This window comes from Tachysurus fulvidraco, chromosome 21 (assembly GCF_022655615.1).
Source record: "Tachysurus fulvidraco isolate hzauxx_2018 chromosome 21, HZAU_PFXX_2.0, whole genome shotgun sequence".
Classification (NCBI taxonomy): Eukaryota; Metazoa; Chordata; class Actinopteri; order Siluriformes; family Bagridae; genus Tachysurus; species Tachysurus fulvidraco.
In genome coordinates this window covers 17,394,494-17,416,244 of record NC_062538.1, presented here as the reverse complement: position 1 = coordinate 17,416,244, position 21,751 = coordinate 17,394,494, and the positions used below count along the sequence as shown (strand labels likewise).

Sequence of the window (21,751 nt, the reverse complement as noted above, 5' to 3'; positions counted from 1 at the left end):
GGATCTAATTACCTGTCTGTCAATCAACATTAGCTCCGCCCAGAAGGTGTGTGCTATTTTTAGAACGGCGGTTTAGAAAGTGCCTCAGAGTGACAGTTTACTGAGGCGATAACGTTACTGGCTGCAGGGAGGCTTTATTATCTCTGTCACGATTAAGTGCGTTTCAGGCAAAGGACTATGGTGAAATAACAGCTCTGGGCTCTTTTCTGCTTCGTTAAGGGGAGAATTGGGCTTGAGGATGCTGTTTATTCTGCTGGGTGGTTTTCTCACAGCTGTTAGCATTAGCATCTCAGGTAAGATCTGTGTACATATGGGACGAGTTTAAATAAACTCTAACCAAACTATACCGAGGGGATTTTATTGTTGTTGTTGTTGTTGTTGTTGTTGTTGTTGTTGTGAAAAACTTGCTTTTCATTTTGATGTTGAAACATTTGGGTTAAAACTGAACATTTCTGACCTCGAATACATTTACCAAGACGTGTGGAGAAAGAAACAAGATGAAAAAATAGTCACTAGAAAGTCCTCAAGTCACGTCAACAACTTATCGTTTGTCTGTAGACCGAATCATAAATTATGATGAATAAATAAGATTTTTTTTAAAAAGAAATTTAATGAATAAATACGATTTAGAAAAGAGAAATTATGATGAATAAATAAGTTTTTAAAAAAAGAGAAATTATAATGAATAAATAAGATAAAAAAGAGAAATTATGATGAATAAGGTTAAAGAAATTGAATGAATAAAAAAGATTTAAAAAGGGAAATTATAATGAATAAATAAGATTAAAAAAATTTTTATAATGTAAATCAGTAGATTTTATAACAGAAAATATTTAGTGCGTGTGTATATAGCCCAAAATTTTACGTGTTCACAAAGTATTTGCTTTCTATCAACAATGCAGTATTTATACAGAAAGAAAAGTTTTTCTTTTTTAATGTAATTTTCCTTATACTACAGAATTGGTCAGAATGTGTGCGCTGTAACATTAACAATTAAAATTGTTTGTTAATGTAGTTTCCTTGTGATAGTGTTTTAAAGTAACAGCTTATACACAGACTATACACTATAACACTATAATAAACTCCAAAATATAATCTAAGGCTAGTAATAAAAAAAAACTCTTTTTAAACAGTATTTTGTGGAAGAAATTTCTTCATTTTTTGTTAATGCTCTTGTTATCGTTTCTATAGTAACTGTATCATAAACAGTAGCTTGTATAGTTTAGCATTATTGACATTAGTAGCAGGTGATCTGGCCTGGGGGGAAAAAATATTTTTTTTGCCAGAACACAAACCACACTATGGTCAAGATTATTTGTTTTAAAGACTATTTTACATATTTACTAAACAAACTAATTTGAGAATAAATTAAATTGAGAATATAACTGCAAAGGAAAAGAATAACACCTTGAGTCAAGTGCACCTGCCAAACAAATTTCTAGCTTTTTAACATGATCGTCATGTTACAAGTCTTTACATGCATTCTGGTTAGTAAAAAAACTGTTAATGTTCCTTTTGAGACTTTACGACCCTTTGAAATTTATTCACTAAATATTAGTGTGCGTAGTCTATAGCGTGTACATTATTTGGGACACAACCAGGGATCTGTTTCTGTACAGCGTTTCAGATTAAGAGATGAGAGATTATGCAGAGCTGTTCTCGTTTTCTTGTTTCCTATTTCGCTCCTTTATATGCTCACTCTTAATCTTCATACGCTTGAACAGCTGGGCTGTTTTTCCCCCCATCATCTATTTTCCAACTCTCAGCTCCATCTGCCTACATATGCATTCTTTGCTTTTTGATTAAAATCACCAGATTGATCTGAGTTAAGATTAACCTTTAATAAGAAGAAATCCTTTGCTCTTTATGGCAGACAAAACATGCCATGTGCGGCACAGAACGTTCCTCCCACAGAGTGGATATGCCGTTTATCTTTTAGAGTTTTTAAGGATTCCGAAGCCTACAGGGCCAGATATGTTGTTTAAATGAGAAAGCAGGCTTGATGTTGGGATTATTCATTGCATGTATTCATATCTTGGGGAGAGAAAAATGGCTGAATGTTTACAGACCAGCTTCCAGTTTAAGAATTTATGAGGTCCCTAAGCGACTGTATGGGGATATAGAGAAACAAATTAATTGATATAATTTGGTTAACACTCTCTAGCAGATTTGGAGCAACTCAATGCAGCAACTACCAATGAAAATGGCAAAGAGCACACACTGCTTCTTCATCTCTTGTGATGTGATGATGTACACTGTTGAACGCTAAATCTCCGCTAAATTTTAGCAGCAAGAACAAATGATTTGTTGTCAGAAGTGGAGTCCTAGTTGCACCAGTGATTATATATATTTTTGTGCATAAATAGTTGCTGTCAATAATCCTAAGAGCAAGTAACAAAGATCTGAAAAACAATTTGTTTCTACACCAAAAAATGTTTCATTTAAATTATTAGGCCTCGGAGTACAATTTCAAAATTTTAAGATTTTTATTTTGAGATGTTTTAGATATTCCTGACCTCACATTCAAACACTGACTCCCTTTCATGCTTGTGTCTCACAGGGATGGCTGCAGTACTAATCTGTAGAAACTAGTGGTTCAGGACTGTAAAGTAAATCCCTGTGGATTGTCTCACCACTGTTTTGTTGATCTGTAAACTTTGTTAATCCTCTCCAGCTCTAAACAGTCCTGGAGGCCTTGACTCCTCAGCAGGTTTGGCTACTGCCATTTCAAAAGGTGTGATTATGAATAACCCCATTTTTCATGCAAATGTTAACCTTCGACTGTGGTCAGGGAGGACGGAAAAATCAGCACCACTTCATACTCTTGATATAGCAGGTAGCGTGAGACGAGAACAGGTGTATCTTAAATCTTACCCACTGCTGTGCAGCTAGTGGCCATACTTTCTGTTCATTATAGTTCATTGTGTTATTCCAAACACACCCACAAGAACAGAGATCCAATCCAGCCATGTCCAAACATTTAAATGATGCACATCAAACATACACCCATGTCTCACCGCATTGCTGCGTACACACACTTTTTTATAAGTTCATTGCACGACGTTCTATTGATCTTTTCAGGAGGAACACCTAGAAGGTAAACCTGATGTCAGACCTGGTTATTTGCTGGAACTGAGAAATATGTTAGGCTCCGGAATTGTCGTCATTCGATTTTTGGCACAGTAATAATGTTGATTAATGACTATTTGTGTATAGAAAATGATGCAGCCAGCTTTATAATTGATGCTGAGTGTAATATGGGTTCTAGTGAAATTGTTTGGTGCCATGGTTGTTTTTGGATTCATACATCTTGCATACATCTCGCTGCATCATGCCCTACCTTAAGCTGAAAGGGGATTAGCATACAAGCAAGAACACTAACAAAAAATTAACTATATAGATGAAAAAAGTAATGAGAGAAAGAATTCTTGGAAAAAGAAAAATCTTTTATTTGTGTTTTCTAGTTTTGTGCCTTTGCCTTTTGGCACTCATAAGTAAACACACATGAGCAAATTAAAGCCCAGAACCAAATCAAATAGCTGTCAAATGGTGCAAAAAAAGCGTTTGCCTTAACACTGGGAAGTTAAGTTTGTAGCTCAATGATCTGTAACCAGGAACCAAGGAAGCAAATTTGGTCATGGTCATGTATGCAGACAGGCACAGGACTTTCCTCTCCAGTGTTCTGCTGCCCTGTGACACAGCATGAGCAGCAGTTTGAATAGATGTGCTTTGCTGGCTTTACATGTCTCAGAGGAGGCACAAGGCAACCTTCATTCTTTCTGGTCAGTAGCTGTCATGTGATTGCTGAGAGCTGGCTTGTGGGTGGGAATTGTCAGGGGATTAAACTAAGGACACACACATTTAATCATGATGACCCGCTGTTCAGTTCAAGTTTTAAGGCAGTGCAGGAACATTCAATTCTCTCTCTGGAGTTTGATTGAGAGAGACAACACAAGAACCTGATGTAAACAATATACAGGTGTAGACAATCACTCATTACCTGCTCTTTCTTACAATCTCACCTACTCCACAGGAAATAAACTATAGCGAGTGACGTGGTTGTAAATATGTTAATCAAGAGCTACACTTAAATAAACCATTGGTGTGGACTAGTAAGCATTTTAACTGACTTTAAGCAAAAGATGCATCAACTGGTCATCAGATCCATGTAAAGTAACATCCCATTTCAGATTTAGTCCCCCTTGATTTTAGAAAAAATAACGTCCACCCTTGATGGCGTGTGGCAGTGATGTTTGGTCTGGATGTCTGAGGTACAGTCTGTGTTCTGGTTTATCCCAAAAGTGTTCAGTGGGGTTGAGGTCAGGGCTCAAGTGCTTCAACCTTGGCTAGCCTTGACAAAGGCTACGTCTTCATGGAGCTTTGTGCACATAGGCATTGTTGTGATGGAAAAGTTTTTGGGCCTCTTGGTTCCAGTGAAGATAAATTGTTACAGCATACAGTCGCATTCTGTACAATTTTGTGCTTCCATCTTTGTGGCAACAGTTTGAAGAAGAATCACATGAGTCTTTGGCTTTGGATAGTCCATCCGCAGTTCAAGCATACTTTATTGGGACAGTGGTGGCTCAAGTGATGAGGCCCAGCAATGCCAAGCTGCATTGGGCCTTTGAGCAAGACCCTTAACCCTCACTGCTCAAGGGGCGCTGTATCATAGCTGCCCCTGCGCTCCGACCCCAACCTCCTCAGTTGGGATATGCAAAGAAAAGAATTCCACTGTGCTCTAATGTATATGTGGTGATGACGACAAAGGCTTCCATGCCCCAATTTTATTTTATTTCCATTTCATTTCCTTTTCATTTCCATTTCATTTTAGAAACACGACCATTTGCTTCCATGCCCCAATTTTATTTGATTTCCATTTCATTTCCTTTTCATTTCCATTTCATTTTAGAAACACGACCATTTGAGGGAAGGAAAAAAGATGAGAAAGATGAGTTGCATGAGAAACGTAGAACTTAGGATTTCCCAGAAGGAACAAAGCAGCCAAAGGTTTCTGGCACACAGAGAAAAGGAGTGTGTAAATGAAGTGTACTCTGCTGTCTGTGGGATCTAAAACTGGTTCCCTTAGTTTACAGGCATAGCTGCATTTTAAGTAGCAGAGGCAGAGTGATAAGATGCTACCGGAGCTGGCCTTGCCCTTTTAAGCTCTTGTCTGTTTTCACATTCTCATGCTGCGATAGTTTTTCCGATTTCCTCATCAGAATCCGAAGGTCAGAGTCAGACAAAAACATTTTAATGCTGAATGTTATTTTTACAGTCTAGGCTATGTGCTTGTTTTAATTTTCCTCCTGTTCTTTGAACCCTGAGGCTCAGACCTCTGGTCATGTGAGGTAATTTCCAGCAGATTACTATTGTTATTTATAATTTGGTCAAATTGAGCTGCCATTTAAAATGTTTGTTTAATAACCAAGTTTTTATTAATTCAGGGATTAGAACCACCCCCTCTTCAAATTTATCATCACATTACACAAACACAAGATAATGTCATAGTTTCGATAGTTGGTCCAATTTCCTCATCAGAATCCGAAGTCAGACTCAGACAAAAACATTTTAATGTTGCATGCTATTTTTACAGTCTAGGCCAGGGGTCGGCAACCCGCGGCTCTGGAGCCGCAAATGGCTCTTTCATCCCTCTGCTGCGGCTCCCTGTAGATTTGGAAAATAAATTTTTAATTGAAATTTATTTTATTTTAGTTAGTTAGTTAGTTTTTTTTAATGTCATTCTAAATTCTAAGTTTATGATGCTCTTGTAACATTAAAATAAACCGTGTTTAATTTTTTTTTTGCTCAAAATATGCGTCATAACTGCCGACTTGCGAAATCCGACACACAAAAGCAGACGCGTTTTTGGTTTGACGCAGGTGACAAGTTAAAAATTTGATGTCATGCCGGGCTGTCAGGTGTCACGCATTGAGAGTGAGTCATGCATTTGGGTATTTTGTCACGCTTTCCTGCCACACATTGTATTTCTCACGCAGAAAAACTTTTTGACTATTTATCATATATTTAATATGCCACAGCACCCAAAATGTATCAGTCCACACCGCTGTCTCTATTAGACCGGGCAGGAATCAAGCGCGTCACATGGAGTTCTTAGTCGAGCCTGACACTTATCAGCCAATCAAAATTAAAGAGACTACAAAATAGCCAATCAGAAAATAGCACTATCTGGGAAAGATTTAACATGTCTTTTTTTGTTAAGGTTAGTTCAATCTGTTAAAAATATTTTTGTTTGCCTGCAGAAATAAAATTTTGTTTACTCGGTAGAAGTTCATTGATTTCATTTATGCAACACACTACAGTTTTTTCTACACTTTCCATAAAGTTAAAAAACGATACACTGTATGCAGTGTTATCTTCATTTTAGATGTCAAATGGGTTTTGTGGCTCCCTGTGTTGTGTGTTTTTTTTTTTTTTTTTGTGGGAAACAAATGGCTCTTTAAGTGTTTAAGGTTGCCAACTCCTGGGCTAGGCTATGTGCTTGTTTTAATTTTCCTCCTGTTCTCTGAACCCTGAGGCTCAAACCTCTGGTCATGTGAGGTAATTTCCAGCAGATTACTATTGTTATTTAAAATTTGGTCAAATTGAGCTGCCATTTAAAATGTTTGTTTATTAACCAAGTGTTTATTAATTCAGGGATCAGAACCACCCCCTCTTCAAATTTACCATCACATTACACAAACACAAGATAATGTCATTATATGGTATTATCTATTAGACTTCTTTCCCCCATGCTCACTTGCATGGGTAATTCCCATGTTCATACATGTTTAAAGCTGTGTATATAAGAATTATATCTCAGTATTACCTCAGTACATTCATTCGTTTATCTTTTTATCATCTTTTATTATTTCTATTCCAGTAACACTGGTAGCATGCACACACCTTTGGGACTAATTTATTAGAAACAAACCTGGAGAACCTAAAGAGAACCAATGGGAGCACAGGGGGAGATTTGAGACTCGAACAGATCTGAATTTAAACCCCAGAAGCTGACGCTTTGGAGTTGTGAGGCCAAACATAATGAATAAGCAACCACAGTTTGACACTCTGGGCCTGCCTCACATCTGGCTCTTTTCTACATCCCAGCCAGAAAGTATTCATTTATTAAGCTGCTTTGGCCAGTGGATCAACTCTATTATGCCCCTTTTCCACTGAGGCAGTTCGATTGCTGGTTCGGAGCCAGAGCCTAATTTAGAACCAGTTCTTTCTGTTTCGACCGCCAAAGCACCGGCTCCGAACCAGGAAAAGTGGTTCTTAAGTAGCACCAAAACGTTGCTGGTCTAGACTTACGAACCTCTTGCGTCAGGTGCTGGGGGCGGGGCTACTGTTAGCACATTTGATAATGTACGTTAAGTATACTAATGTTTAATACACTTTTACTTTACCGCGATATGATACATTATCAGCACACATGATAGTAGGTAGCTACATGCTAAGGCTATTTTTTTTTCTGTGTTTACGATAAAATAACGTTATGTACTTTATCGATTACAACCTCCGTTTATACAAATTACATGGAGCTGCACGTACACGTTTTATTCGCCATGTTTGGATGCCAATGTAGGCCAAAGTCATGAGCATTAACAGTAAAGCAACATCCGCCATTGTTGTTGTTTGTGTTTGCTGCTGCTGCGCTAACGTTGCTGGGACACGTGACACGTATACAGTGACGTCACACTCTGCGCTATGATGGCTTTCTAGCCGGTGGAAAAGCAAACTGGTTCTTAGAAGGTTCGCCACTGGAACCAACTTTGAACTAGCGCTAGCTCCGAACCAGCACCCGGTGGAAAAGAGGCATTAGTCTTGGGGGCTCATCAATAATCTCTCTGAAACTATTCATAGGCAGACTGGACAGGAGGACATAACTATGACTGTGTTTGTGTGAGGTAACGCTGCTCACCTGGTAAGAAGAATTAAGAACTGAATTAATCATGAAAATCTCTGACCTCCATAAAAGATCGAGTCATCATCGATTACTCACGAGTCCACTGCCCACACAGTGATCATGCAGCACAAGCCGATCTGTCTCACAGTCACATGCATACTTCTTGTTCCTCCTGTATCTGTCCTCCTCGGTAACTGATTCTACAGTGGACAAAGTACCTGAAAAAGCAGCAGTAAGTCCAACTATATATAGGAGTATTAAATAATAAAGAGAAAAAAAAAACTCAGTTTAGTTGACAAATAAAACATTAACAAATGCTCTAGATTCAGGAAAAAATCAGATTTTTCAATTGATTCCAGCATAAAAATTAGATTAGATGCTAATACTGGGTAGGATCCACTTTGCTCTCAGAACTGCCTCAAATCTTCACAAGGTGTTGGAAATCTTCATTTCACATATTTCAGCTCCACATCGATCTAATTTGTAATGCAGATCTGTCAGCTTCACCTTCTCGCATGTGATCACCTCCCAAATGTGCACTACTAAATTCATATCTAGAGACTAGCGAGGTCAGTGAGGTCCAAACAAATCACTGTCATGGTCACAGAAACCGAGGTATTGTGACCAGGTTCGTTATCATGTTGGAAGTAATCATTATGAGATTGTGTCATTACACCACTTACTCCACGGAGTCCATCTTGCCGACTTTAATTCATGATCCTGATCTGCGTATCATCACAGCTGAAATCGAGATTCTCTCTCGGAGCAACATGTACAATTTTTTTCATTTGTGCTAAACGTTTCTTTTAACTATATATCACAATGAAGTTCTATTGAGCTCACTTACTCAAATGCTAGTGCAGTAAAGGGTTAATGGTGGTATATCATACAAAAAAAAACCCTTCTGCACTAAGGAAGCAAAATTTAACAGCAGCGAGATAATCAGGTAGGAATATTCAGGTTAAACCTTCTGTTCTTGTCCTAGCAATCATTAACCAGTAAGCACTGTTAGCAGCACACACGAGAGGATTAACTACAACAGGAAAGAAAAATTCCTACATCCTGTCCGAAGAGGTTTTCTGCGTCACAAGAAATGGAACTGAAATGTATTCAGTGGTGCAACAGAAAAAGTAGAAAGCAGACTTTTCTGAAATGATCTTCTGATTATTTTAGTTAGGAAGAATTAAACATGGACTAATGAGGAGGTCAGAGTTTGGTGGCATAGTGTTGAAAGATACCAAGGCCAGGAAATTATCCCATTGTGAGCATGTTCCTGTCTTTCATTTTCTACAGGAAGTCCATCAACTATTAGCAACGTGTGCAAAGAACTCTACGATAAAATATAATGCAGTTTCCAAAGCAAACAGACCGAATTTGAGCTCCAGCCCCTTCCATCTGTTCTGTTACCTTTTATTTCTCATGAACTGTGAAATGAAACATTTAAGACTTAAAAACTACTAAAATCAATACTTATACAAGATTATCAGTAAAGGCCAGTTAAAAGCACAACTGAGGCAAGATATTAAGCAAACTGACAAATATTTCTGCACCGGGACTTGAGACTTCTGTCAAAGAAATGAGTCATACTAACACACTATAACATGACCAGGGGGGGAATTCAAGGAAGTAAGCTTTAAAAACAGCTCCAGTAGCATCTCATTTTCTTTTCCACAGCTTGTTTGCTAAGCAGTTTCCTGTACACAAAGAGAACCAGTTTCTAGTCACATGGATGGTTGAGCACACTTAATTTGCCCATTACTTCTTTCTAATCTTCTTAAAGGGAACAAAAAAAGTCTCTGGATAATAAGGAAACATGTCTGCTTCTTGGCAGTCAACTTTCCCTGTCTCTACTGCTCCTGTGACGTACCAGGGCTAATTGTTTTTCACTTCTTAAGGAATGCATGCTGTGGATGCGGTGTTTTATGCCTGTGTTACTGTGTGACCTTGCTGAAAAAATCTTGGTCTTCCGGTGGTGGTGTGTTCATGGAGTTCACAGTTAGATCTCAAACAAAGAATTGAATTGGAATGAATTGGAATTTGTCCTCAAATTTACTTTGTCACTTGATAACGTTAAAAAAGAAAGTGTCCATAGACATAAAAACTTCTCATTTATATACTATTTTATAAGATTAGGTTATGATCACTCGATTGTAATTGATCGATTAGGGACCAGTCAGTGACCTGGATTTTTTAAATTATGAAAACATATCAAAAAAATTTTATTGGTGTACAGAAAATAAAAACGTGATGTACCTTTCCAATAGACAGGACTTGAAAGGGTTAAATCTGTAAATAGATTAAGTACTGCCTGTTTTGGGGAAAGTCTATCAAAGAATATTAACTCCAACTCCTACACAACCAGCACAGCTACGAAAACAGGAGTGTCTCAGGTGTCCGAGTCAGTTGCTTCACAGTAGAGCTGTATTATAGCTGTATGAAATTCTTCATCCCTTTTATAAGACTAGATATGTCGTGCCTTGAAGTTCAATTCCTTTATGTCTTGCCATGACGTCCAACAACAGAATGCAGCAGATTTAATGTGTGGGAATCAAAGCAAAGCTCGTTGCAGACACAAACTTCACATCATGCAGTCAAAAACTGTCTGTGGCATAAAAATAGAATTTGTAGTTAAAATAGAATTTACCTCTACACGCAGGAGAGGGGAAAGTACATGTGGTATATTTATTTATGATTCTGGGTGGTAGGAATAGTCATGATAGCAGATTAATTCACCGTTGTCATCTGCGCTGTGTGAATTAATTGTGTTTATTTGTGGTGCCAGTTGGGAAGACGTCCATCAAAAAATGTTCTGTCTGGCTTTCTGTCTGTCTGTCATCCAGAACTGATTAATATAAAGCCAGGAAAATGATCAGTGGGAGTAGTGGAGGATGTAATGATATAACCAGCTGTTGCTCCTGTAAGATTAGGTAGTTATATCGGTGGTAGTTTGTTTGCTTTTGCCATGCTGACACAAGCTGAGTAAAAGGATATTTGTCTGCCTTAGCCAAACCTCATTTTAGCCTTATTCTTACACAGTCTGGGGCATTCTCATATCTACATGCTGATATTTTTTTTAATCATGTCTTGATTTAACTGAACCGAGTACTGACGAACAGATTCATGCAATAAAGCAGCTCTAACACAAGGGGGCAGTCTTGCTCGTTTACCGCATTTTGTGCAACATGCAAAAGTCTAAGGGTTTTCCCCCCTGGAACCCTCAATCCCTTTTTTCTTCAAATTTTGTATCTTTTATCAAAAGTAAGTTATGTAAAAGGAAACATTTACAGACCTTCAGTGTATTTCCTGTATTTCCTTCCTGATGGAAAGAACTTGCGCACCAGAACCAGCAGGTTCAGGGACAGCTTCTTTCCGACCACCATCACACTACTGAACTCTACACTACACAGCTAGATCACTACAAAACAAACACAAAAACAAAACACTGTATATAACCTCTGTGCAATACATGTACATATTACATAGTTTATCTTTTTTTTTTCTTTTACTCCTCATTACATCTGCACTTCTTTTTGTATCTTTACATCATTACTATACATTCTGCCCAACATTCATCTATGTGTATATGACACATTTTATATATATATATATATATATATATATATATATATATATATATATATATATATATATATATATATATATATATATATATAATGATTATTCAGCTTGCTAACTCATTAAATGCCATAATCTTGTAACCTTTCACTCTGCACACTCCTCTTCAATGCCATAGCCTTAGAACCATTTCTGGAATTCTGTAATATTTATTTACTGTATACGCTTTCATATATACCAATTGCTGTAAATATGCTATATATTTATCTGCACTTTTGCACGACTGCTACATTTTGCACTTCTGGTAGATGCCAAACTGCATTTCGTTGCTGTGTACCTGTACTATGCAATGACCATAAAGTTGTATCTATCTAGTCCAGGGGTATTCAATTAAAATTCAAAGAGGTCCAGTTACTAAAATTTCCTCCCAGCAAAGGTCCGAATCTTGTCACTTAAAATAGTGTACTCTCATGTTAATAAAATCAATAACACACACACACACATTTCTATATAATTTATTGTTAAATTTCAATAAAGTGTTTTCAAAGTCTGAACTTGTATGGCACTTGAATGGAAAACAATCCTGTAGTTGTCTTTACTACATGTCAAGTAACAGACAACAGACACTGAATTTCCTCTGAATAAAATAAATAAAAAGTGTAAACACAGCTTTGAGCAGCCGGAACTTAGGGCCTATATTTCAAGTAATGTAAAACATTCAGAATCTTTTGAATAAAATAAAAGTGCTTTTAATCTTTTAAGAAAAAAAATAAGACTTTTGAGCTTCCCCCCTTTTTAAACATTAACTACATTAATTACACATGAACCTTAGGCAAAAGGACATTTCAAGTAAAACAGAACAGGGCAGATTTTACTGAATAAAAGAAAAGTGCAGAGCTTTGAGCAGCTCCCTTATTCCTCTCTCCTTTACCTCTCCTTACTCCGTTTCCATCTTCCGTTCCTAGTGAGAGAAATGGGCGTGTAACTCTCCTGCCAGCAGTTTGAATCTTAATTGTCCTGCCAGCGTAATTAGGTGCATTACTGCCACCTTCTGCTCTGGAGTATGGAACAGAAACAATCTGTTTTTGGCTTGGCTTTTGATGACGCTCCTGTCGTAATAACTAGATTAACTGCGCATGAACGAAAGATTTATCTTTTTTATTAATATCAAAGAGCTTATATAATCTTAAAATATTAGATTATAATAAAGAGATGCTTAATATGATAATATTAGAATTTTAACGGGTCCGGGCAGACCCGTCACTCGGTCTGGATCCGGACCGCGGTCCGCCATTTGGTGATCCTCGATCTGTTGTATCAAGGCCGTTCCTTAGGGAAAAAAAACAGCTCTATCTTTTTATTGCACCAAGGATTTGTCTGCATTGTGTGTGATTACAGTGCAATATTTCTGCCCCAGTTAGTAAAGTCAAAGATTATGCCTCTAGCTGCAGAACTGAGACATTGTTTTTTTTTTTTATTTCCTTCTCATTTATCTGAACAATTTTTTGTGTAAAGTCAGCAATTCAAACACTTTATAACGATTTCATTCACTTCATCCATTTTACCAGTAATACTTTCCTCCGTTTTGGAAAAGCTCTTGTTCATTCCTTGTCATATATTTTTGTTTGTTTTTGGGAGCAATTATTTTTGTTTACTATTTTGTTAATTTTTGTTCTACACATTTTCCAGTTTATTTGTACTGCACCTTTAAACCAACTTATATTTTTATTTTCTGTACTGCTTCTTGCATCATATGGCTTAGGTCTGTAAAAGGCAACCGTTACACATCCTCCTGTGTTTCACTTCTTATTATTGTGGCCGTAGCTAAAATTTCATTTGAGTGCATTTGAGCACTAAACTCTATAGACATTCATAAACTTGAACACTGGGTAGTTTTAGGCAGAGCAAAGAATTCAGCATTAGTGTGGAAAAAGACAAATAACATTTTGTTTGTTTTTGGTATCTCTCTGACTGTCTTATTACATCCTGTAAACAACTTCAACTCTTCTCACTCCCCAAATATTATCTAACATGCAAAATGTGTCTGTTGCATTTAGCATCCGGTGCTAATTCAGTTTGCGTGTGAATGCACGAGTGCTGTGTGTGCAGAGGCAACACATCTCTTTATAACGAGCATCTCTCTATAGCACACTCTTATTGCTTACGGAGTGCTGGAACTGACCGTGGATGCACAATTCCGTTACCTCACACACTCGCCTTTCCCATTTCATTTCACCCCCCTGAGGTGCAGATGGCACGGCCCACCTCCTCCGACACCTGCTGAGGAGTGCACTATGCAGCCTTGATGGAGGGGGGTCAGAGAGTCACAAAGCAGTCAGTGAAAGTGCTGTGGCACCATATCAGGCATGTTCTAGCAGCCAGATGGCTGTCCTTCTGGACTACAGAGCAGCTCATCACCTCCATTTCTCATTTCACTTTCATCATCAGAGCTCACTTTCACCTTTTTTCTTCACAGGCAGCTGTAAATGCAAATGCAAGCATTGTCTGATTTATTTTTTGTTTGTTTATCTTTAACATGGTTTCAGACGTTTTTACCGATTATCCAACCAGACATTTCTGCTCACTGTTATTAATGATTCTTATGTGGATTGATCGAGATGGTGATATTTGAATCTCTCGTGCCTGAGGGGGTGGTAGGTCCTGGGCGTGAAGTCCTTTGCCCCCTGCTGTGTCCCTCTGCTCGGCCACACACACTCCCCTGCTGGTTGCCAGGAGGGGATCTTCTATAGTCTTGGAATGCAGCTTACTGTCTGGCCAACAGTGCCATTAAATGATGCGCTTCTTTTGTTTCCTTTTCACAGCGTCTCAAACAAACAGCATGCTGGCACACTCTTACTCCCCTGGGACACACACTAGCGCACACTCCATCCCCAAGGCTTACACATTCTCTTTTAGTCTGACAGATTGTCACACAAACGCAGACTTCTTGCATCATCCCGTTACAGCTGGATTACGCAAACTTCTCAAAAATGACAGCGAGCAGAAAGCCGGAGTGGTGAAAGAGCACGTTTTGCAAGCCGGGTGTTGTATGTTCGGGTTGACTGCATGACTAAGGGTTTTTGGCCAAGAATGGGTTAATGGTATAACGGCACATTCTGACACCATTTCTTTAAGAAAACATTAATGTAGGGGGGAAAACATTCAGTCCACCATAAAATGACTAAAACCATGCTCGCTAAATGTCACACAGGGAATATCAGACTGTGCTTTACTGTCTCAGTTCATCATATTGCACGCAAAACGGACCTAAGCCTAGTATCAGATCAAATTTCAACATGTTGTAATGAAAACTTTACATTTTCTAGTTTTTCACTTTCAAGGCTAGTCAGACGTTCTGACTTTACATGTGTTAAGTTCAACAGTTTAGGAAAAGTTCAGAACTTCTACAAATATTTGACCGTGTGTTCCTTGAACATGTTCTCAGACATTAGACATTTAGGCTTTTAAAGCCTTATGTTTTATGTTTGCTTTATATTTTATGCCCGAGAGCACACAGAAAGAATACTGGTACTTAATATTGAGCAATAGGATTTAACGCGGTGTACTATATGAAGTCCTGAAAGTCACAAGTGTCCTGAAACTGAAAGTTTTCTCTCTTATGTGCGTCTCAACCACAAGTAAGGTTCCTGTAAGTAAGCAGTAAGTCCAGTTAGTTCAAAAGACAGAACTGTCCAAAGAAAAATGTCTAAATGAAACTAAAGATTTTTGGGCTACCGTTTTTTTTTTTAATCCAGTTTGTGGAGGTAAATACAAGTGAAGTCAATAAAGTAGTTTTAATCATTCTCTGTTTGGTGTGTGAAGAGTGAAATTGACTCTGTTTCTCTTGGGTGAAGATGCATCCTTTACTGATCTCGACGAACAAATTGACTTCCTGTCTTCAGTCATTGCCAAGCAGCAAGTTTCAGATGTCAGGGTGTCAGGTTTGTGTCACCCCTTTTACTCTATTTATTTATTTATTTATTTATTTATTTATTTATTTCTCTTTTACCCTCTCTCAGATCCTCCAAAGCCGAAGAGCCAGTCCATGCCGAAGAGCGCGTACTCTAACTTGAGTACAGTAAAACCAGACACACACAGCCCCTTCACCCCGACCCAACAAACCTTCAAACCCCCTGTGGCTCAGACAAAGGCTCCAGGTCATGGCAAGCACGTCGGCACGACCTTTCCAGAAGACGGCCTGATCGTTAGTATGTATCGGCGTCTCACCTCTCATCACTTATAGACGTTATAGAAAGAATAGGTTTTATGTGTGTGTGTGTGTGTGTGTGTGTGTGTGTGTGTGTGTGTGTGTGTGTATATATATATATATATATATATATATATATATATATATATATATATACATACATATATATATACACATATGTAATGTGTATATATGTGTGTGTGTGTGTTAAAGAATATTCTAGATGATTATATATAATTATTTAATACTCTGAAGGGAAAAGCAGGAAGAAGAGACTCTACATATAGTATTAATTCTGTACAAATATCTATGTTCAGAATATCTTGGTGGTGTCATCAAGATATCAACATGGCAGAAAACCGCTGTGGGATAAGGTTTTGTGGTGTTTTTGTTGCATTCTCATGACATGACTAGTTCATAATATGACCAACATTCCTTTCAATCCGTTTTTTTCCTCATACCACAGAAAGTATCATATGAGAGGTCAGCAAAGATATGCACAAAAAATAACAGCAGCAGGTTCAAGACCAGAGTGCTCTCTGTGTCTGTGTCTGTGTCTGTGTGTGTGTCTGTGTGTCTGTGGCCTGACCGATCTCTGTCTCTCCTCCTTGTGTGTCTGTCTGTGTCTGTGGCCTGACCGATCTCCCTCTCTTCTGTCTGTGTGTCTGTCTGTGTGTCTGTCTCTGTGTCTGTCTGTCTCTGTGTCTGTCTGTCTCTGTGTGTCTGTCTGTCTCTGTGTCTGTGTGTGTCTGTGTGTGTCTGTGTGTGTCTGTGTGTGTCTGTGTGTGTCTCTGTGTGTGTCTCTGTGTGTGTCTCTGTGTGTGTCTGTGGCCTGACCGATCTCCATCTCTCCTCCTTGTGTGTCTGTGTCACAGTCATGATGTCTGCATTTATCATTTTGGGGACTGCGGCTCTCATCATGGCTGCTGTCTGTTGGTTTCGGTAAGAACTAGCACTCGTTCTGTGCAAGTCACAGGCGTGCGTTTTTTGTTTTTCGTATTTTGTGTAAGACTCTCATCCTCTTGAGATAAGTAGTAACTGATTGAATGGAGCACAATCTTTTAACTCTTCATTTATTAAACCTATGTTTTCTATCGGGAGGATTTATATAAGATCAACAGTGTCAGCGAGAAGCAAACCTCAAAGACTTTAAAGCTTTAAAATCAGCTAAATAAATGAATAAAACAGCAAAATGAGTGAATAAACATAATGGTTTTAATTATATTAATTTGTACTCTTAGTTGTTTTTGGTTATAATTTTATAATGGCTTTTTTTGCGAGAATATGCACATTTTTTCTAAACAACTTTAGTTACATTCTAAATAATATTTATGCATTTACACAATGCTATAAAATATAAGGAGGAAATTCATGCATGTAGAAAGAAGTGAATAATGCACTTTAATGTTTTGGAAGCTTGACATATTCCCTTCTAAAGCAGAATTATTTATAGAGAGTATAAATTATTTATAGAAAGTAAATATTTATAGATTTATATTTATAGAGATATCTTTTTATAAAGATATTTATATCTTTAGAATGAAGTGATTTGTTCTGTTTCAAATCATCTTTTGTTTCTGTAGGATACAGAAAGAGAGCCATTTGGCTCAGAAAGCGAACTATCCTGCATTGCATGCGGTGGGAAGCAGCCACTCTAACAGCAACTTGGTGAGCAAAAAGTGCAGCACGGTTTTTGCTTTAAAGCTGAAGCCAGATTTCCTTCTTAATTGCAACCTTCAGGGCTTGAGTCTCTTTCATTGTCTCTTCCTCTCTGTGGTTTTTGTTGCAGTCGGGGGACAAGAAGCTGGCTCACAGCGCTCAGATGTATCACTACCAACATCAGAAACAACAAATGCTCTCGATGGAAAAGTACACACACTTATATCATTAACACCCTAAAGCTCCTTCCTCAACCCACATTTGATAACGCACACGTATTGTTTAGCATTCATGCCTTTTATTCTGAAATCAGGCATACATTCAAATACTTATTAAATAATTGATAATACTATAAAGGTTTAACAAATTGAAACGGCTTTGCTGAAACATTTTAATCACATGACTCACGTGACACAAAGTAAGAAAAGGGCATTGAATTGGCACATGCCAATTATGGGATAATTTATTTTTGCATTAGTCTAATTGTTTATATTGTTAGGAATTATTAATTAGTAAATGATGCTTTCTCATTGGTTATCTCTGTACTAGGGATATATAGAGCATTAGTTCTCAAATTATTAGTAATTAAATGCTTTTATTCTGTCTATGACGTATAGGCAAAGTCATGACTGTATTGCTCTGCTATTATGTTATAACCTTTGTAGTTAGCATACATAGCGTTACAGATTCAGCCTCACTGCGGTAAGTTGTAGCAGAAACCTAACATCACCAATCTGAACTGTTGCTGTATTCCTTAACCGTTTATTTATATGCTGAAATTAATCAGCCGGCTTGGATTTCAGACAAGTTTGCTTTAATCCACAGACACAAAGTCGAACCTAAAGTCTCTGAACCTGGAGTTGCGTCGGACGAGGAAACCGAAGAAGGAGACTTCACTGTATACGAGTGTCCCGGACTCGCACCGGTAAACAAAAAAAATGGCTTGTTTAGCTTGTCCCCATGCGTGACTGTGAGTAGGTAAAGCTGCTCCTAACAGGGTGCACTGTTCATAGTGGGCATGTCATGGATGTACTTTTTAGTGGAGAGTCCTGACACCTTGCCTCACTACGGTATGCAGCTCACTGTGTGATTATCTCTGGGAAAACAGACTACAGTGTTCTCTTTCGTGGTTTAAGAAGACGACAAATTGTGCATGGTGTAGTTTAGCCTTGAAGTACATGTGCTATTAAATGTCTTAGTCTCTCTGTTCTTAAAGGTGCCCTTCCACACAAAACCGTTTTTACTTGTATTTTTTGATGTGTTAGGTCCATATGTGTTTGTGTTGTGTCGGGAATGTGAAAACGAACTGTTCTAGCCACTGAAAAGAAATAAGTAGAGAAATCAGGTCAGTTAGAAAAGCTGCTCAGAGTGACGTGGAATTACTATTCATGAGCTCTCCCACTTGAGACCACGCCCACAGAATTCGTGTAGCTCAGTGAGTTTCCTATACAGCAAGGATGGCTGAACGTCAATATACCTGAAGAAGCCATTCTGCTGCAATTCCAGGTGATTGTAAACAAAGTTCCTCTAGCCTAGGCTACTTATTGCGCCGGGTGATTGAATAGTCAGTCATATCCTAGCGGTTAGAAAATTGGAGCCAAGCAGCATAGCTCATTGAATATTAATGAGAACACAAATCGAGCTGAGTCTTCCTGCAGGCTTTCTATACCACACTAGAACCATACTTTTTTCCACAAAAAATGCTAGAGTCCATGGTAAACTTCAGACATTACCACAAAAGTAATGAAATACCACTCAAGCGGCGGTTGAAGACCTACTTATTCAGGAAGCACTTCAACTAGCACTTCTTTCCTTATCCTTTGCATTTAAAAAAATAAAAAAAAATACCTTTGACATTTTTTCATTGTAACTTTGAACAAATGTTTTAAACTCATGGTATCTTAAGTATGTAACCTAGTGAACCAGCATTAATGTATTCAGTGTTAGAGATTTAAGCACTTATGTACGTCGCTCTGGATAAGGGCGTCTGCCAAATGCTGTAAATGTAAATGTAAATGTAGAAATACCTGTGGCAGTGCATCTTTAATAATCAGGGCCTGTATTCGTGAGAATTCTTAGTGTAAAGTGTTCTAAGAAGAGAAATTCTTAGAAACGTGGGTGTTTCCTTTCAAAACTAAGCAGAAGATCCTAGTATAGATAAGTTATTCTCAAAGCATCCTAACCAATAAGAGGTCAAAGAGTAGAGAGGAAGATAGTTGCTCTGAGTTTGGTCCTGAATCACTCTTCAGCTAAGATTCTTAGTTAGACATTTTTAAGCTAAATTAGGAGCTCTCTGAGATCATTCTTAGAAGCGTTATGAATATAGGCCCAGATCTCTTTCTTAAGATACAAGAAAACTACATTTTCCAGTAGTGATGTAAGGATAAGGATTTTTTTTACATAATGAATGCCTATGGAGCTGCACCATTAGAAGCTAGTAACAGCAAGTTTATGCACATGTGCATGTATTAGCAAAAACTTAGATCTCTATGGACACGTACAATGAACAGCTAAAACCTGTGTCATTACTAAATTTCCTGAAACTTGTATACTTCTGAAAATTAAATTAATATAGAATGTGGAAGTAGTAGTAATTATAATAAAAATTATAATAATGATAGATTTTTTTTTTTTCTTCACTTTTTTTTTTTTTTTTTTTTAAGACTGGAGAGATGGAAGTGAAGAATCCACTGTTTGACGACTCGACCTTACAGAACGGCAGGAACCACAAGTGACTTGGATGCCTACGCAAACACACCCTGCTCAACACACCCAGAAGTTACCATATCATTTGAAAGAACATTACAGATATACACACACTCTACACCTATATAACACTGGACTGTGATTTCTTATTAGCTTAGTTCTTCAGAACAAAATATAATAGGGTAATAGGGAAGACCTATTAAAACCCCCAAACCAAATAAGGATCAGGCCTGGATGAAAATAAACACAAAGCTTTAAAACAAACTGACTGAACTGTTCAATGCACTCGTAATGAACACTGTGCACCCAGACGGCCCTAGAAACCTTTCCTCATACTCGTATACAGTCCCTCTTTTACATTTTTGCATGTTGATTGTGAAGCTGTTTCATGATTATTATGAACATATGTGTTTTACACACATAAACTGCATTCTTTAATGAGTAGAAACTTTACCAGTTATGGGAAAACATTTTTATGTCAATTGTCTATGATTCTGTACCTTCTCATGCATTTGAAGGCTTTATTATTTTTTTTTTTTAATTATTTTTTTTCTCCATTTTCATCAGCTGACCTGTTCTTGTCTGTACACCTCTTTCACACTTCTCATGTCTGTCTATTGTTGTCTAAACTTCTAGTCAGACTTTTTGTGTATACAGTATAAGCAGCACAATCCTCACAATACTCAAGTCACTTTAGTAGAAATAAATGACCTTGTTAAAGAAGCTTTTTGTTTGACTTGACTAAAAGGCAAAGCTGTGCCGTGGAAACGGAGCCATCGAACATGGAAATTTTTTTTTAAATTAATTTTCAACACACAAACAGAATAGTTTATTTTATTCTTAGCCACTACTGTTTGCTAGGGTTTTAATGTTTGACCCATGAGAAAGAGATGCTTGTTAAACTCAACTTTATCACTCATTAAAACTGACTCTGGTAAGTTTGAGAAATATTTCTAGAAGAAAATATTTCTGATAAACATGTTACTGTGTCTTCATCCTAAGATAAGAGTTTAGATGATTAAAGGCTCCTGATCACAGTGTTATGTGGACCATCACAAGTCCACATGACATAATTCAAATGGTAAAAACACTGAATACTTCCTTGTTTGTAATATGTAGATATACAGCCATGTTTTAAATGCTCTTCTGGTTGATACTTTCAGCCTAGCAACATGCTAAACAAGCAGCAAACAAACTGTTCTGTTGTAATGAACAATAAAAAGATACATCAATTCTGTATATAGATATTTAAATAACATCTTTGAAAAAAGTCTGTGGAGATTTCCAGCATGGAAAAATCTTCTCTTAGATCACTGTGTTTTATAAGGGGAATAAAATACTTCAGGATGGTAACATCAACATATGTAATAAACCTGTATGCCAATGCTTGACGTTTCTAACTCCATCAAACCTTGTGTACCTTCCAGGTGCTCTAAATTGGATTGAAATTCCTGACCTAACTTTGACATATTGCATGGTCAAGTTTACCCATCCTTCTTAAAATACACATGATAACTTGAGCCTAGAAAGGTTCAGGCTTGGTAAGATAACTCTGCAATGATCTTGTATAGAACTTGAAGTGAAATGTCTCCACAGCAGTATCATTGTGACCTCCCCCACTGCCCAGTTGCAATGGGCCACTTAAGGGCCTCTTGAGGTGTGGCTCAGAGGCAGCGCATCGTCAGGGGGGCCATTAA

The 21,751-nt window shown here is 37.7% G+C and overlaps 1 protein-coding gene across 2 annotated transcripts; it reads left to right on the top strand.

Moving 5' to 3' along the window:
• The first annotated feature begins 42 nt into the window (after window positions 1–42).
• npdc1a (neural proliferation, differentiation and control, 1a) lies at window positions 43–20,777 on the top strand. Of its 2 annotated transcripts, XM_027142419.2 has the most exons (8): window positions 47–293; window positions 15,337–15,423; window positions 15,502–15,690; window positions 16,565–16,631; window positions 17,273–17,357; window positions 17,479–17,558; window positions 18,174–18,273; window positions 20,012–20,777. In XM_027142419.2, the coding sequence occupies exons 1-8, from the start codon at window positions 239–241 to the stop codon at window positions 20,081–20,083; spliced, it is 735 nt and encodes a 244-aa protein (XP_026998220.2). In that variant the 5' UTR covers window positions 47–238; the 3' UTR covers window positions 20,084–20,777. The 2 variants fall into 2 exon arrangements, with proteins under 2 accessions (XP_047661421.1, XP_026998220.2); XM_047805465.1 differs by lacking the exon at window positions 16,565–16,631 and having other exon boundaries at window positions 43–293.
• Window positions 20,778–21,751: the final 974 nt, after the last annotated feature.